The sequence below is a fragment of the Lepisma saccharinum genome, chromosome 2 (genome assembly GCF_977018435.1).
Source record: "Lepisma saccharinum chromosome 2, izLepSacc3.1, whole genome shotgun sequence".
In the NCBI taxonomy this organism is placed as follows: Eukaryota; Metazoa; Arthropoda; class Insecta; order Zygentoma; family Lepismatidae; genus Lepisma; species Lepisma saccharinum.
Window position 1 is genome coordinate 108515512 of NC_139230.1, and position 19908 is coordinate 108535419.

The window sequence follows — 19908 nt, forward strand, 5'->3', positions numbered from 1 at the left end:
CTCAATTTATGTTCCTCTTTCAATGTAAGGGACCAAGTTTCGCATCCATATAATATTACAGGCAAAATTACTGTTTTGTATATTTTAACTTTTAGTTTCTTAAATATTAAATGAGAAGACAAAAGTTTGAAGAGAAAAGTAACATGCATTTCCTGAATTAAGCCTGCTTTTTATTTCCTCTTCAATATCACTTTCATTTATTAGTATTACTCCTAAACTAAGAGTGCATTTTTTATCACCACTTGTAAGTTTAGAGACACCCGTTACTTACATGTGATTGTTATTTGGGGCAAACTTTTTTTCAACAAACCACTTATTTGTTAGCTATCAGAAAATGCTGAAATAAGTGCCATACAATGAGCTGTTTTTTCCTCAATTCATATTTTTATGTGGAAAATTGTAATTTAAAAAAAAAACAATAATAATTTGATTATCTCAAAAACTACTAATTTTCGGATGGGGTATCACATGGTCAAATTTATTGCAAATTGCCTCTACTTTAACCCCTTTCAGGGAATAAATCTAATTACAGGTCACCCTGTATATACGTACCCAATATGAGCTAAACATTACTTTTAAACAAAATCTTCACTTCATCCATGTTATTATTTTAAATTTTCAATGAATGTGCAGAAATATTCCTTCTTCTGAATCTTGCCATAAGTTTTACCGTTCTCACTGTACACCATTAGAAACAACTGCAGTCCTTAGAAAGGTCATTTTGGATTCAGGTACCTTATATATTATTGTGTTTTCAGGGGTTACATAATTGTAAGCCTACATTAATACACTTTACAGGCTGCATTAGCTCAATGAGAGATCGACAATGAGTGCATGTACAGTGTGTGCAAGTAATGTAAATGCACTTTGAATATTTTCTTGTCACGCAATTACTCTAATCTGGCACCATCACTGACCTGGCGTCATAGCATGTTGTGCTAATCACTCCACCACAGAAATCGGCAAGGAATAGGGAAGAGTTAGATGTATAAAATGCAGGAAAATGTAAAATTTTGGAACATAAAATCATGATTCTAGTATATACTTTTAAAGAGTATGACTAACTTGTTTTTTTTCTTTAGCTAGTTAATATCAGCAAACCTCATACCTCTGTTATCTGTGTTTCGAACATCCAACATTTGCTGCCCATGATGAGTAACTTGGTCCTGAGATGATGAATATGATGAACTGTATGCCGGTTTGGCTGGTTTGTTATCTCGAAACACATCTAGAAAATTTGGGTGACTCTGTGTGTGTCTATTACCAATTAGTGAAGAATAATCCTTAACAGATGCCATGGGTGGCTTTATCAAAGCATCAACATCACTGGCAGTAGTCATGAATGGATTAATTTCCTAAAAGTAATGAACATATAATGTAGCATATATTTTAACAGTTGATACTGTCTTACTTTTATTGGCAGTAAAACTTCTTATAGACTTAAAAAAGAAAAAAATAATAAACTTTAAACATTCTCTGACATACTTTCTGAAATTATCAGATAAAAAGTTTGATAAGGAACTTCAATGAAAAAAAGAAATGTTCACTGATATATTTCACTTTGTGGAAAATAATCATAAAGTGGTTATATCCTGGAGAAAACACTTTCAGAAACTCCACACAATACCAATGTTATTAAACAAAAACTAGATATAGTAACAATGTGTGACATCTAAAGAACATATCTTCCTTTTACAGACACCGTGTTGAGATTCAGTCAGACTTTACCACCTGGTGGTGATATATTATCTCTTTTCAATTCTCTAACTTTGACTCCTTGATGATGGAGACCAGAAAACTGCAAAATATTACAGAATTTTTAGTAATTTTTGATGATGTTTTGAAATGAAGAATTTCTTACAGTGACGATGAACAACTTGAAGTCTACATTTGTTGCAAATTTCTACATCTTCTGTGTAACATTAAGTATACAATGATTTCACTTTGGTTCAGGGATTGTGGAGATTATTATTAGGTATGTGCAAAAATTCTACCCACTTTTGTTATGCAGATAGAAGTGCAAACAGCACTAACTATAACCCACCTAGGACTGTGCATAATCGCCATCGCAATCGATGACCTCTTGCCATCATGCTGATAGGAGATGAATCCTGTGCTGATAAAAGTCCTGAGATTTTGAGTTGAAGAAGTGTTGTAAGGCAGTTTTCACTGCCTCCACATCATCAAAGATTTTCCAAGCCAAGGAGTTTTGCAACATGCGAAACAAATGGTAGTCTGTAGGAGCCAAGTCAGGAGCATAGAGTGGGTGGGGTAAAACCTCCTAACCAAAGTCCAGTAATTTTTGAACTGTAATGAGCAGCTAGTGTCCTGGCATTTTCATGGTGGATGATCACTCCTTGGCAATTGACAAGGCCTGGCCAATTCGATCATAATGCTGCTCACAGTCTGTCCAACTGTTCACAGTAGAAGGTGGCATTAATGGTTTGATTAGGTTGCAGAACCTCCCAGTGAATTATTCCTTTGACATCCCACACACACTCAACATCACCCTCTCGAGATGAAGTTCTGGTTTGGACGTCGATGTCGGCTTTTCAGAAATGTGGCACACAGTCCTGTGATGCTTTACGTTCCCATACATAATCCACTTCTCATCGCCTGTGGCAAGAACTGGTCATTTTTGTATCGGGAATGCAAGGAAACACAGGTTGCGTCTCGCCCCTCTCGTTGATTTGCACGCAGCTGATGTGGAAACCAACGATCAAAGTTTGTGGTGAAACCCAGCACTTTGAGCCGCCTTTTGACTATTGTCTTGTGTACCTGGAAGGTGTCCGCTAATTCCGCTATGGTTGGCTTTGGGTTGTTTCTTATGGCTTGGTCAAGTTCCTCTTCGGAAAACACTGCTGGATATCCAGATCGTGGTTGATCTTGACAGCTTCTGTATCTTTCCCTGAATATTTGAAACCAGCAACGAGACGACATGTGCTATCATCAACTGCATCTGTCCCATACACATGCCAAATGTTGCGGTAGGCTATGGCTGCAATACTGTCTTCATTGAGCTCAAAAAGTAAACAGTTTCTGATGTGTTCCTTATCAGTCTCCATTTCACACACACGGTACTCTGTCCACTAAGAGCTCCTTGTCCACATTCACTGCCTGTTGCTCCTCTCAGTTCCCCCATTTACATAACCACAGATTCATGCACAGGCAGCGCCATCTGTGAGGTCGGTACTCCACTAAACGAAGACTTGTCAAAAATGGGTAGAACTTTTGCACGTACGTAATACAAAGAAAGGTCCGCAGTGGAAATAATGTACATGAATGGAGACTCAACAACATAAAACTCCCCTTACAATGTGAGCATGCACATAAAAACTTCAGCTAATATCATTACTAGGGCTGACAGTATTGGCAAACAGTTGTTCCAATTTAATCTCCAATAAAGGCCTTACTTTTCTGAAGCCTGTAAAATGTCATGTGACACTTTTGTCACTTTTGTCAAGAAATTAGGCAAAATTCACAATTAGCATTTATTTTCCCACAGTATTCTGTGCAAAAAAAATTATTTTTGACTTAAATGAAAAGTTATTTTCAAAGGTTGATTATTATCAAATGTGACAACATGAATATTCTCAAGTAAAATTCTGGTACAGATTAGTTTAGTTCATTGAATAAAATGGTATAGTAACATAATGATCCATGGTGCAACCCTACCAACTACCGGCCTCACTCCCACCTGATCCTAGTCACTCACTCACCCAAGGTGGAAGATCATCCAACCAGTTTTGGGGTGAAGTGTGGTCAGTATGATGAACCCCCAGTCATTGTTGTGGGGTTCAGTGACCGGGTTACGCTACTCATTCGTAACTCCACAATTTCCTCATGATGGTAGTAGGTGCCCACCAGTCCCATACACAGGCCGAAATCTCAGTAGAAAAGTTTTTACACTTTCCCTGAGGAGACTCGAATCTGCGAGCATCCCATAGCCGGAGCCTGAAGCATGATGTCTTAGACTGCATGGTCATCGGGCAGGACAAAATGGTATAGTACCAATGCAATATTAACTTTAAATTTTTTTGATATTCAAGGTGTCGATCAGAATTGGCAAGAGTATCAGTTCAAAATGGTATAGGTTAAACCCTAACATTATTGTTTAAAGGTGACTAAAGTTATTGCTTGAAAATGTGACCATAAAGAACTCATATATTCCAATACTAATGAGATTCACAAACTGTATGTTATGCAAAGTAATTTGAAGAAGACTCACAACATAAAAAAACCTACATGAATTCAATATACTAGAAATGGAAACAATTATATTTAGTGATAAGTTTGTTGGTGATAACTAGACCTCGGATTCTAGGTTATTAACCTATTTTTTTCCTTTGCAGGTAAATAAGAAATAACGAGTTATGTATGCGTTTCATTAAAAAATGCAACAACTGATGAAGTTTTATAGTGCTTGTTAGAACCTATTTTATGTTTATGCACCTAAATCAATTTTTTTGGTTATTATTATTATTTTAGGTTTTGCAGGATTTAAAGCTCTAAACAAAGCAAAATGTCTAAGTGCATGCTTCTGATATCCATGTGGTCTTGATCACTTTCACATCAGTTCAGTGCTACTCATTCATGCTTTGTTTAAATATTCAAATTTGCACCACTCACTATGTATCTGTTGAAAGATCATTTTCATCATATAAGATGATCCTCACAGAAAAAGGTGGAGTCTGACCACTGATAACATGAAAAAAATTGTTATGTAGTCATGATGGCCACTTAAAAAAAAAAAAAATCAGGCATAATTCCCAGGTTTCAAAATAAACTTTCCAAAAATTCAAGGATACAATCAGATGTTTTCTCTACTTCAACCTATTGTATTACTGCCTCTCACTACCAGCAAAAAGACACACACAAATATATTAACAATATAAATAGTCTGTGTGATTCCATTGAATCCAAAAAGTTTAGTTCAGTTCAATGAAACAGTATACATATTTAAAATATTTAAGTTGCGAAGTTTACATTTGCCATTTCGCATACTCAAGCTCGAAATAAATCTACAAATATGTCACAAATGTTACGGGATATATTAATCTAAGAAAAATTGTTAATTGCATGGCATTAGAATTTCAAACTCAAATTTACCTAATCAACTTCAATAATCTTCTGTCTGTCAGATAGATTGTTATTTTGCAAAGGAAAATAACAAAGTAAATATATTGAGAGAATTGTGTTCTATTTTTCATGGACTTCTCTTTTCCTTATTCTAGGAATTCCCAGTGAGTAGCCACCCTGGTATTGTGCAGCAAATTACACATACGGAATTCATTTTTCACATGAACAAGTAACTTTTGCTAACAGCACAAGTATAGTACAGTGAAATTGCAATTATATGTTTCGTGATAATACATTTTTCTCATTAGTATGTTTCTTTCTGGCAGTCCATGCCAATTCCCCTAAGGCTGTATGCTATTATATTTCAGTTATACAATTTTTCCAGTCATACGTTCAACGAGTTCAGTCCCAAAAAGGAAAATACTTCAGTTATATGTTTTATGACCAATCAAGGATTGGGCATACATGCCCACACACAAATACCCGCAGACCCAACCTAAGTGCAAGGGCCATTACGTTAATATCAGAAAAGGCTTGTGAGAACTATTTCCCAAAGGCTTATACTTTCCCCCAATTAGCATCATGGGTAATGATTACAAACCATTTGCTACACCCAAGGGAGGGATAGAAATGCTTTATTTATTATAAAGTAACAATTTTCATGCAGACAGTAGCCATCTTGAATACAAAAAACCATGTGCTCCAAATCATATATTTGCAATGAGCAGATTTGAACCCAAGATGAACATTTTGATGTGTGTGAATGAGAAAAATTGTCTTTATCTTTTTAGTGTGTTAATTACTGAAATAGTTAGAAGTGAAAATGTAATGGAATTTTTATGTTATAGTAGTTATTGTATTCTGTTTGTTTTAGTGTACTAGATTTTGCGGGTTAAGTGGTAGAGCAGCCACAGGCTGAACTTCGCCCATGAATAAAGAAATTCTATTTCTAATTCTAATTCTAAATCCCTTATTTTTTATTAAATATAAAAGATAACATATGTGCATAGGTAAAATAATGCCTAATTTATGAAAAGTAAACTCATTTTTAATTATCTGGCATAAATAAGCCAGAAAAGGTGAAAAAACACCTTTGTTTACATTTTACAACCACCTGATAACTCTGCCATCTGGTGGAAGGAATTTGAACCTCCACAGACAAGGAAAAGTCACAGGTGACCTCAGCTAGCCAATGAGAGGCTTCCAAGGCTGGGACGTCACACATGAGGCAGTCAGGTGTCCTATTATGGTTTGAGCTTGGCGTTCAAGCTCACTTGTGTTTGTTGGCTGCCTGAGAGCAGGCCAGGTCTTGTGTTGCTGGCCAAAACCAGGGTGTTAATGGCCGCGAGGGCCATGAACAATGGACCTACACTGGAAATAGGCATCCAAGGCCCATATAAGTAAAATATGGACCTGAGTGTGTGTTATCACACAGGATATGGTAGCCAAGACCTCTTTTAAGGTTCTGAGTGCAATTTTTGCCAATGTGCCGAAATCTGTGCCCCATACCCAAAGTGGGAAATCCAGACCACATGGTTGGCAAGAAGGAGTCATAGGAACATCCTTGAAGAATCCATGAGCATCTATGGTTATATCCAGCAATCCTTCCATGAAAAGTCCATCACTCCCCAAAGTCATCATTACCTCAAGAAAGCAGGAATTATCCATTCTTTTGTCTTGTGTGCCCCATAAATTGCCAGGTGTCGGGATGTGGCTTGTGGTTGCAAAAAAGTGTGTGGCCCCCAGGTATGAAACTTAATGTGTGAAATTGGCTGATCTGTAAGTACCAAGTCTTTAGTATATTTATTTTTGTGTTCTTTGTGTAACAGTGAAGATGCGCATGTTTGGTGGTGGCCATGCCACAGGTTATGTTATTGAATAAATGAATATTGAATAAATGTGTCGTTTAAATGTGATTGACCTGATATCATTCACGTGAACCGTAAGTCTACCAAAGCCTCCTCTACCTACCGTTTAAGATTTTAGGCTAAAGTTTGTCTGTTGGTTAACAGGTCTTGCCAGGGATACCTGTTATAATTCACAGAACACCACACGTAAAGTCCGCGTGTTTATTATGTCCCCATCGGCAATCCTTTCGTGAAACTTAACACTGGCAACAATAGCAAACAATAGCCAAACCGCTCCCGATAAGGGCATGCACTCAGACATTGTTGCCACATTTTTTTTTACATTTCTTGTAGTTGCAAGGCCCTTCTCTTATTTTTGCTCCATAACCACATGCGGGGTAAATTTTTTTAACTAGTTGTGTCATGTTATTTCATTGTTGTGTTATGGTGCTGTTTTGTTGTTTTGTTATAGTGTTGTGCTTTTAGTTTTTTCCTTAGACTTTGCATAATGCAAGTTATCACTCACGGCTGCTAGTGAAAATCCCAAGTATGAAGACAAAACTGAAGGATATTATTTCCTTCATGGAGAGCAGAGGTGCCCATCCCCCCCCCCCCCCAAAGCCAATGGCAGATTCCCCCCAAAAATTATGTCATGCGTCCCCCCAGATCTTATCATGTGTCCCCCCCAAAAAAAAACATAATTCGCGCCCTCAAACCATATCGTAATCCCCACAAAATATTTAATTACGACAGTGGGTCTACCGAAAGTAACTTTTTTCTTAGCTTTACAGAACACTATACTTGATCTGCCCTTATTCCCTAAACAGGGGTGCCCATCACTCAAGACCACCCCTAAAATCGTTCATAATCCCCCGAAAATAGTTTGGATAAATGTGTAATAGTTGATGTCTATTTGAATGAAATACCATGTTACATTGTCCATATTTTTTCATTGTTCGATTTTCGAAAAAATGTAAAGCAAGCACATTGATTGGTTAAATGTAGTAAATTAAAATATGTAAATATGCATATAAATAGTATTTTTGAGTGGGTTTATAAAACTCAATTTGAGTATTTAACACAAATTGTTACACAACTTAAGATAAAGATAGAATAATTCAACCTTGGCAAACCAAATAATATGCTCCAGCCGTATGGCAGATTCAATTTGTTTCAAGAGGCATTACAGAACCCTAGCTAGAAATTCTTAACCTCAGGGCGATAATATAACAGGGTTCCTCTTTCAAAGAAATCGCCCCCATTCCCCGTTTTCCCAGGGTAAATATAATTATTTTAGTAACAAACCATAATCCATAACAATAATTACTTGGATTTTATCTTCAGTGCAAATTTAAAATTTTCCTGCGACAAGTTAGAAATGCGGATATATTATTGTCCCAAATGATGCACCTACTTTAAATTAAGCAGTATACCAACACTAAGCATTATATTTTAAGAAGTGATGTTATTATGAATATTGAGAATATCGCTTATGTCTTGTTTTGCAGCTATAGTATAAAACTTCAGTAAAGCGCCAAACACACATTCTCGCAACACATGATTGCGAGTGAAGCGAGCAAGAAAATGTTTACACCCATTTCTTTGCAGGCTTTTAAGAATATTAATTTAATGGGGTGTCAATACATCCTTCAGATCCAGAGATATTTTGTCTTTTCCAGATTCTCTTTTGGCACGTTTGGGGTTGAAAACGTATTCAGTCACGGACACTGCCGGCTTGTAACGATTCCATTGAATGTCAATGTATTCATTACAAGCCGGCAGTGTCTGTGACTGTACACACAATATCACTAAATACAGTCTCCAAAATTTAATGTTCGAACTCTCTCTCCACTACAGAAATCTCTTGACAATCTAAGATTTAACACTTTATCAAGAGCTTCCTATTTCCTCCTTTAAATTTAATACAATACACCAAAATTTCCATGCTAATTTTAGACAGCATTGCCTCCTCCAAAAAAAATAATTCTCAGTCTCCACACCAGAATTTCCGCAACAGTCTAAGACAATAGTAATACATAAGAATTGGATACCCCCTAAATTTAATGTTCAATCCCCCTCTAACTAAAATATCAGCCATGTAAGACCTTGAGTTGGATACTGCCCCCCCCCCCACGTTTAATTCAGAATCCCCCCCCAGAACCCTGGTGTCAATTAAGGCCTAATATGTAAGAGTTGGATATTTCTCCCCCCCCCCCTTCGATAATACCCTTAAACATTTCCCTTTTAATCTTTATCTGTATTTATTTTCTCTTTCCATATTCTTTAATTTTGTTTCTCTTTCTTTTTCTTCTTTCCTTACCATTTCCTTCTGCTTTTCCTCTTTCTCTCTTCAATTTGGCAACATCGCTTTCCTACTCCAGTTTGTTGCTTCTACTTCAAAAGAAAACCGCCAGCTTGGGTGTTTCTTTTAACAAAGAGTACCGCTCCCTTTGTTAACCGCTGGGGATATAATGAACACGCGGACTTTAGCATAGGGTCTATGTGTGGCAGCGTAAAGCGTTGCTTTCTTTTTGAATAAGTGTTGTTGTTGTTTTTTTATTCTTGGTTGATTTAGTATACTCCCCCTTTCAAACAGAGTCGCTGAATGTCTAAGAGTAGAATCATAATCTTAATAGCAATACATTAATGCATTCATTCAAAGTAAATAATAAAGTAACCTTATAGTTTATAACTCTACTTGCTGGAAAGAATGATGCTTTTGGAGTTCAAGATTTCCGTGATAATAACATCTGCCACCCCTTCCCATACAGGTTTTCTTATCAGCTGCAGACATTCTATTTATGTCCCTTGCATAGGAGGGCATGGAATGTGCAATGCACCCTTGAACCAGATTGGCCTGTGCTAAATAATCCCACTTTTGTTCTTTGCATTGCAGTGGGCAAGTCGTATCTCCCTAAAGCAGATCGGAAAATGATATCTTTCAAGCTGTCAAACAAGTCACTGACACCACACTTCCTCGCCTGTTGTAAACATTACAAACAAGCTGAAGAAAGGGAGGGGGAGTCAAGAGCGGTCTGCAGGGGAGGGGGGAGTTCCGCTGTGTCTTATTACCATCATATTTAAAGATAATACGGTTGTTGAAGACAGAGAAGTTGCAGAACTTCTTTTGTGTATAATGAAATTGCAGATAAACGAATTATTGAACACTGTGACTCATTTTTAATGTGTGAATGGTTCTGAAGAAAAGCAGCAATTATACTAAACATTGTGTGCATTATCTTTCTGCAAGCGCCATTTGAAAAAAAAAACAACTTTTGTTTCCTTTTCGTTACGGTGGGATAAATTGAAGATAAAAGGCTATAACTGCTCAACCACTGCATCTTTTTGAAAAATGCAACTTCTAGATGTAAGAATGAACAAAAAAGCAACATTCTAAAAAACATCTGAGAATTAAGGGTCATGGGGGGAAGCAGGGGCAACAGCCCAAAGTTAGAATTTTTCCATAATTACGCAAAATTTCTGAACGCATTTTTTTTTTTTTTAAAGTTGCAGTACAAACATCACATATCCTCACAGAGTGGTCTTTTGTCAAGCTTTCCTCACAATTTGGTCCATCAGGCGTCCATAGGGCCAACACTAGAAGTGAAATTCCTTAATTACACAAAATTTATGAACGCCGCAAATCCGTTTTTTTTCCCTCAAAGTTGCGGCACGAGCATTACATATCCTCATAGAGTGGTCTTCTGTTGTGCTAGCCTCAAAATTTGGTCCATCCAGCTTCCACAGGGCTGACACTAGAAGCGAAATTCATTAATTATACAAAGTTTATGAACACCGTAATTTATTTAGACAATTAGTTCTCGAGTTACGAGGTTTTTGTACTTGTGGCAAGTTTGAAAAGTGCACACTTGAAAGTGAAGACGTTACCACGATGCCATTGGGGAGGCAAAAAAAAAAAAATGTATACGTAAGTCCCCCATTGAAAATCCTGGGCACGCCATTGTCTCTAAGTGTTCAAAAGGATTAATCTTGTGTTATCTGCAAGATAAGAGTTACAGTTTTGTTTATCAGAAGGCAGCACAAGAACGAAAAGATGCATCCTTTATGTTGTTGTCAAAAGTGGTATACGCAAGGGACTGCTTTGGAAGAGCTAGACATAACACTGGCGCCAGTAGCAGCCCCTCTCCAGACACACTGGCACCAATACACAGGTGGCGGAATACAAGGTCCTGCATGTTTTAAAGATAAAGTAATTGTTTTTTTTTTTTCATTTATTGGATTTGCTTTATTTTACTTCACCTTTTGTGCAACTTTTGACTAATTTGCGAAGATGGGGATGAGTGATGATATGATGAAATTAATGAATGGACACTTACAAACGTCCATGCCCAGGCCGAGATTCGAACCCAGGACCCCTGGCGACATAGTGCGATGTGCTAACCACTTCAGTACAGGGGCCGGCCATAAAGCACTTGGCGAAGACAAGGAAAACTGGACTACAGAATTTTTTTATTTTTATTTATTTAGTCAGCAGTGTTCTTATTCCCAAACCAAGTTGCAGAAAGAAAGGGAGAAGGATTATTGTATTGTAAGGGACATAGAATCAATATTTCCTATGCAGATAGCTGCATTAAAAAGAAGGCTGGTTCATGAAATTATTGCATAGTCCTGCACAGCAGTTGCAGATTAATTATCTCTTGTGAGAGAAGATAAGCGACTTTTTTTTATTCGCTCCTAAACCAACATTGGATAACTGGGGTTGGCAAATTCTCCTTACTTCTTCAATGCAAACAAGAAGAAAGGAAAGTTTACCAAGTTTCTCCTTCTTCCGTATACTAGGAAGGATTACGTAAAAGCATCTGTAAAGAAAGAAGTGTGAATAGTGATTGAGCCATGTTCTCAGTTGTCCACATACGTATTTTTGTGGAGGAAGGTACAAAGACACCTCAATCACACTATTAGAATGTGTTAAAACCCAAAAGAAAGCAGCATTTAGAGACTATTATTTTGGCAATTGTGCATTTGTTCCCCAATCATAAGGCAGGAGTCCAAGGTCGCATGGTGAATTAATGAGACTGCTGCAAAAGCAATGGAGAGGGAAGGGAGAGGTTGCCTGGCATATGGAGCAGGCTTCTGGCAAATTTTGTCATCAGCAGGGTTTGAAAAATGTATAAAGTGGGTTACAGTAAACATAACGGGAGTTACAGTAAACATAAGATCGAGATAAACATCCTAATGTTCAACATGGTTTATTGCAGGGAATTGGCTGAACAGATTAAGCAGGTAAACCTTGCTTGCACCCCTTCCAACCCCCAGCACCTTCACTGTCTATTTCTCATGATTTTGTGAATTTACAATAATGATTTAGAACAGATGAGTGCAATACAAACTTTGGTGCATATGTAGTACTCCTTCTCTTTCTTTGTGTACTTAATTTTATCATTTTAATTATCTTTCAATAATACGTTTTTCTCAGTTATACATTTTTTCCCTTCTGTCCCCATAAAATGTATAACTGAGATTTCACTGTACTACAATAATTTGTGGATAATTGTAAAAATAGTGAATACAAATGAAAATTAGGTTAGAAAATTAATATTTGTTTGTTTTGAATACACCTATTAAACTTTCTTATGGTTCTTTTGAAATTTTGTTTATAATGATTGTACCTAATCAGTATCTTTCAGTAATTTTGAACAATTTTAAGATTTTTGGAACTTACTTCAGGAATTCTGAGCCTAATTAAAGATTTTTAGAACCTGTTTGAAGATTTTTAGAATGTACTTTAGGATTTTTAGAACTTATTTTAGGATTTTTAGAGCCTGTTTTAGGAACCTAAAAGCACGATTTTTAGAACCTAAAAATCCAAGGTCTAGTGATAACCAATTGTTGCCTGAATGAGTGTGTAATGTATTACATAAGAATGACACCAATAATGTGTTACAATACTATAAAAAACTACAAATTAATGCAGCAAAAAACTTAAAGAAAGATAAGTATATTTACCTGGGTATTCTGGCCATCTCTTTTCTGACATTTTCTCCCAAATTCCTGATTGTTGAAAAGGCCCATTTTTTGACTAATAATGCTTGTAAGTAGACTTGCACGAGCACTAACCCAGTAGCTAAGGCTAGAAATCTGCTTGCTCAAATTTTCTGTTCTTTCTTTTGACCAGTTGTATGTATATATGACAATCTGTAAGTATTAACAGAATTGTATCACATTATTATTACTGGACTAGCACATACCTTCATATTAGAATATGAAAAACAAGGAATACAAATGCTAAATATGTGAAATAAATGTACAACAGTAGCTACACCCTAAATTGCACAGGAAGACTTGTACATCACATGGTACAAGACAATTAATTAACATACAACACAGGAAGTGGGACATATCAAATGAGGTAGGTGTAGTATATTGGATGTACATTTCTTTGTGATGGAAGCAGTGCAAAATGCATACCAGAAACTCCAGTGTTATCCAAAACTGCTCACCAAGTTGGAAGCTCACTTTCACTCTTCAAATACCAAGTAGGATCTAGGGATTCCAAAGAGTGACATTGTGTATTATGTTGACATTGTGTATTATGTGACCTTCAAAATTTACAGTGTCTCTGATTATGTTATGGAAATCATGTTTTTATTGCTAAATGATCCTTAAAGTGTGTCCCTAGAATTTGAAAGTGTATATATTCTGGGCACTAGATTAAATACCAGGTTTTGTTTTTAATCCACTTTAAAAGTATGAATCCTTTCCTTCAATTATTTTGTCGAAACATGTGTTTTCCAAGTGTCAGATGATCTGTTCATACCTCCAGACAAATATGCAGCTGAGTGATTAATTATTAGAGAGAGCTGTATCTGTCAGCATTACCCAGCTGGAATTTTCTATTGGTTCCAATTGAGATTTCAATTGGAATGAATCGGATTCTATCGGATGCCTAATACAGCTATCGGAATGTATTGGTTTCAATCGGAATACCAACTGGAATGATACCAACTGGAACCAATTAGAAAATCAAGACAATTTCCAATTGGTAAATTGTATCCAATTGTAAGTTTGTATATATTGGAGAATCAATATGTTATAAATTCATTTATTGACTTAAAACATAGCTAGTTTAATTCTTGACACCACTTTCCTGTGATTTAGAAGTTCATTGGAAAAACAGCACACTTGAACTGAATTTCTTCTGAATTCGAATGCATACTACTGAAGTCAGATTATCTTAATAAATACCTAAAAGGAACTCTCTCTTAAGAACTAACTCAACCTTAAGGCCGTACTAAAGGCAATTTTGTGGTAACTTTTCGATAACAGATGGCAGCACCATTTGCCATGGCAATCGAGTGCCATGTTGCCAGATCTCTGCATAAATATAACCAAGGTGGTTACATACAGGTTGGTCGATTAGGGTACTTGATGTGAGGTGACACCATATTGGTTAGAGGTGAGTTAGTGGATTAAAAAAAATAGTAAATCAAGGAAATTGATAATCATCAGATTTTAGTTATATGTTCTTATTAGAGAAATAAGCAATATATCATCAGTGGAAGGTAGTAGTAGTCGAAATATTAATATAAAATCCATTCTTTTATATTAAGTATTTATTTTAATATTTAGAAAGCAGAGAAGAAAATACAATAATAAGTTTAGTTAATTCAAACACGAAACGGGCCAAGTGAGGACAGTAATTGAAATAATTGAAAACATTTTGTGAATTCGTTTGAAGCAAATGCTGCGTTGACTGTACACTTCATTTTGTAGGACAGTACTTTCTGCCTTTCATTGGAGACTTTATACTCTGTCCCGACTATCTCTGCTGCAACAGGGCTGCACATAGCAGCAGAGAAGGTAGAAAAGAGGGGGGGAGAATCGAGTGGGCAGAGCAAAGCAGTACATGATGCTGCGAAAGCTTGTAACTTCAGCAGCTATTCCCCGTTCCCTCTCACATGTTCATTGGTACTTGTAGAGCTGTCTCGCTCTACTTGCGCAGAAACTTTTCCATTCGCTTGCTCCAGCGAAGTTGTTTTCTTATGTATGAAGTGACCATTCAAAATATTCTTGGGTAGAATGCAACACAACGCACCGTGCTTTCATTGTTGAAACGCCATTTCCAAGATATTCTTTTTCCGCACACTGTATTAGTAAAATGAAATTAAAGATAAAACAAATTTTCAATTATAAACATATAAATATAAATCAATATAAATTAGTAATGTTAATTTTTCCACAAGGGCATAAATTTCAGTTTCTTAATGTAATTTTGTTACAGAATTCCAATTGATACAAAAAGTGTTCCATTTTCCCAGGATGACAATAAGACCAAATTATATTTTAGTTTATAATATTTTCGGGTATATTAAAATCTGAAAAAGTTCTTATTCAAAATATTGGAAGAAAACTAAAGATGGAAGTTAAATCACAAGTTACTATACTATAAGAAAATTTTTTATTTGAGGACCTTGAATTGATGTCTTGAGTCCTTTTTATGCACAGATAGGCTAATCAGGACTGGACCTACAGTTTAAAGTGGGATCTGAACCACTTTGCAATGCACCTCCACCCAATCAAGTTCCGAGCCATAGTTAGGGGGTGTCGAACGATGTAAATGTAAAAGTTGTAAAAGAGAGAATGCCATGGCGTCCTGTGAAATTATTTGTTCCCATTAAATAAATATTGTTTAAAGTTTGCAAAAATTGTATCTGAAAATTTTCTTGCTAGATTTGCTCACAATTTAGTTATTTTCTATATACCACGTGGGGCACCTAAAAGTACCACCTGAAATAGCAAAGAAACCAGAAACAGTAGCGATGTGAGGTTTGCGGGAAACAATAGTATCAAATGGGGCTCGTAAATCGGAGGTATGGGGTGGGTCGAAAAATATCAACAAATGGGGCATCTGAAGCAAAGTCATATTTTTTTAAATGGAACGATATACAATAACATGCATAATATAAAAGAGCACACGCAGAGAAACACAACGCCGTTGGTCTCATGCATCTACTGCACATAGGAACGAAGATATGGCCATGTGAAAATATGTAAACAAACTAACAAGTGGCCCACTTGACCGTCAGTACCACGGCATGTAAGACTTCTCAGGTGCCTGAGAGAACTGCCTTTATGCAGAGCAAGTTTTGATAGCAGGTCCACGAGATCGTGTTAGTTCATAGCAAGCAGTCGTAGTGGTAAGAGCGAAGATTATGGTGTTCACAAACATAGAAAAAGCGGACATGATCCTGATTTATGGGGAATGCCGAAAGAATGCCTCAGAAGCCTACCATGTGTACGCAGAGAGATATCCGGACAGACGACAGCCATCTCGACGTCTGTTTGGTAAGTTATTTATTAAATTAAGAGACACCGGAAGTGTAACACCATGAGCACGTGTGCGGAACAAGCCAACTACAGGTGAGGCAGGTGCAACAAATGTTCTCACCGCTGTTGCTGTGAATCCGCACGTTAGCTCCCGTGAAATTGCCAGGGATGCTGGGATGAGTCAGCGAAGTGTATTGCGCATTCTGCACACACACAAGTTTCACCCATATCATATCTCCCTCCATCAGGAACTTCACGGGAATGAATTTGTGGACCGTGTTCGGTTTTGCACATAGTTGTTACGACACGACACACCCGATTTGTCACTCCTCTTCACTGACGAGGCAACTTTTACCAATCATGGAAATGTCAACCTAAGGAACATGCACTATTGGTCGGTGACAAATCCACATTGGCTTCGCCAAGTGGAATGCCAGCACCCATGGAGTGTGAACGTGTGGTGTGGTATAGTGGGTGAACATCTCATTGGCCCTTTTTTTATACAAGGGACACTGAATGCTGAACAATACATACAGTTTTTACAACATGAACTGCCTGTACTATTGGAGGATACCACTTCAGACAAGGAGGGACATGTGGTACCAACATGACGGGTGCCCAGCTCACAGTGCAAGACGCGCTACAGCATGTGTGGAAAATACATTTCCAAATCGTTGGATTGGACGTGGAGGGCCTGTCAAATGGCCGGCTCGTTCCCCAGATTTGACACCGTTAGACTTTTTCCTGTGGGGAAAGCTGAAGGACATTGTCTACCGGGATGTGCCAACAACTCCAGAGGATATGCAACACCGCATTACTGCGGCCTGTAGGCACATTCCCTACGAGATGCTACATTCTGTGCAACGATCTTTGCGTGGGCGCCTCGTTGCCTGTATCGCAGCTGACGGCCACCACTTTGAACACACACTTTCACAGGTTTTCGATTCTTATGCAGTGGTTCTTCGACATACTGTCATGGTCATTTTCATTATGCTGTAACACTGTCAAATACATGGTGCTGACGACTTCCTTTAACACGTACTGTCTTCATCTTGTCCAATGGCTTCCGACATCTCATACTTGTACATGCCGTGGTACTAACGGTCAAGTGGGCCACTTGTTAATTTGTTTACATATTTTCACATGGCCATATCTTCGTTCCTATGTGCATGAGACCAACGGCGTGGTGTTTCTCTGCGTGTGCTCTTTTATATTATGCATGTTATTGTATATCGTTCCATTTAAAAAAAATATGACTTTGCTCCAGATGCCCCATTTGTTGATATTTTTCGACCCAACCCATACCTCCGATTTACGAGCCCCATTTGATATTATTGTTTCCCGCAAACCTCACATCGCTACTGTTTCTGGTTTCTTCGCTATTTCAGGTGGTACTTTTAGGTGCCTCACGTGGTATAATGTATTGTAAATTACTAGAGAGAGAGAAGTAAGACCAAAGGTGTACTTCAGACTGTTGTTGCTAAACAGTTTGTTTTAAATGTGTGAAAATCCTTTTGAGGAAAAGTAGCACATAAATGAGAGAGACAATTTATATAATTTTCTCTGTTGGTTTGTTATGATGAATTGATTATGTAATATATTTAAATAAAATTCTTATATGTATTAAAGAAACATTGAATACATGCACAATTTTGTGTTAAGATGTTGCATATGTATTTTCTTATTTTACGTCGCTCCATGTTGCATATTTGTAAAACATATGTTCTACATGAAAGTTACACGTATCATATGTAAAAAAGAAATTATATTCATTATTTTGTCTCAAAAATATAGTTTGTGTGCTTGTTTTCTGTTATTAGCTAATGTGAAATTGAACGTGTTTAAAAAATACCAGACAAAAATGCCAATAATAATAATAATGTCATTATCATTGATATCCCTGTTATAATTATTGGCACATTTATCCTCCTGGTACTTGCCGCTCCCCACGACAAAAATTCGTGGTTCTGCCTCTGCCTCCACCATGTATCAAACCTCTTGAGTACAAGGCGACGACGTTACAACTACGCAATCAGGGAGGCCTTTATTTCAAAACCGGGAATACAGGTAAACGAGCAGCACAGTGATTATTTGTTCAATTTATACTACTTAAGTATAATTTTACACACATTGCATCCGCACAATGTCCAAAGTCCTGTTTCACAGTTCTTCACGAATTAAATTGGTTTGTTCTGCAGCTGTCTTTGGAAGAAACAGTAACATTTTCGAGTAACAGTAACTTTAAACTACTTATATGATGAAATTAGTACCTGAAATTCAGTTATTTTTCCACCTAACTAGTAACTAAAATGAAAGTTAGTTGTACACTCCCGTTCATATGAAGTGTCACTATTAATAGGGTCGAAGAGTTGAAGTATGTTCCACTTGATCTGAACAGAAGTGTACAATTACTATTTTTTCGCATAGAAAGGAATTTTCTTCTGTTCCATTTTTACAATTTCTTGAATCATATGCTCTAAGAATAAGAATTGCGAGACAAGTTTTCTAAGATACAATATGGTAATAATTACCATTAGAATAAAATTCAAATCATTCAAAAATCATTGAATGAAAGGAATACTAAAACTATATATTTGGGATATATGTATAAATTCACATTAACATTTTTGTTTCAATGTAACTTCATTCTCCTTCTTTCTCGTCCTGCAAAACATTATGTCGTTCTCTCATAGATACGTATGCTTCTTCCTGTCTTGGAATCATCATCCCATTCAGAAAGCAATGAATATCCTAAGATTTTGGGCAAAAATTGCTGACTACTTGAAAACAGATATTAAGAAGTCTTGCAACATCATTTCTTGAGTATATTTTGGACTCTTGATTTCTTATAAACCATCACCATTCAACCGTGTATCTGCAAATTGTGTACAGTTCAAACAATCCACACAGACGATTTTGATTCCATAGAAGCATATCCACATTGGGTTGCCATTGTTAGTCAAATCTGTTGTCCTTTTTACAAATTTCAAGGTATTCTTAGAAGACACGTCAAATAGCTTCTCAAATGTTCATCTGCAAAATGAACAAATAAAAATTTTGTTAATATGGTGTATGAGACTATGAACTGAACAAAGATGAAAAAAAAAGACATTTACATTACATTCTTACAACCTCAGACAAGCTGAGTCAATAATAAAATAAAAACAACTTAGAGATGTTGTGTAATTGGATGTGAATATAATTGATCTAAACTGTCCCATAATGGTTAACGAAGTGGTCCTGTTATGACAAAATTATTAAAGGTTTGATTCACGGTATCAGCTCACTTCAGTAACTCGGATCTATCTTTACAGTGCATGTGAAATATGACTTGGGCTTCAGTAGGTTATTGAATAAAATATTCGGAACATAATCAGGACAAATTATGATTTCTCTGAAAATCAATCAATCTTACCCACAAATAAATGATTGGCCTTGCACTTGTAAAATATGTGAACTAGTAATCTTTTCTAATCTATACGAATTTGTAAATTCTCAGTAAACACGCAAACTATTGTTTGGTAGATGGTTAGTACTTTACCCTTTTAGCTGTTAGGGTGTACTTTTACACTATAAATACATAAAGCATGAACTTATTGGAAATGCTGCACTACCATTACAAGGCGTTCAAAATTATGAGAGAACAAGAAAACCAAAGAGTTTTATACAGCTTACAAAACTGGTTTTCTGACCT

General features: G+C 36.6%; 1 protein-coding gene across 1 annotated transcript in view; it reads right to left on the reverse strand.

The window, feature by feature from the left end:
• Positions 1-19908, reverse strand: part of LOC145984107 (KICSTOR complex protein SZT2-like) — a 324200-nt gene that overhangs the window by 165003 nt on the left and 139289 nt on the right. The window contains exons 13-14 of the mRNA XM_083117530.1: positions 12894-13082; positions 1109-1355 (exon numbers count right to left, since the gene is read on the reverse strand). Of these exons, the coding sequence (XP_082973656.1) occupies positions 1109-1355; positions 12894-13082 (436 nt within the window). The remainder of the gene's footprint in view (positions 1-1108; positions 1356-12893; positions 13083-19908) is intronic.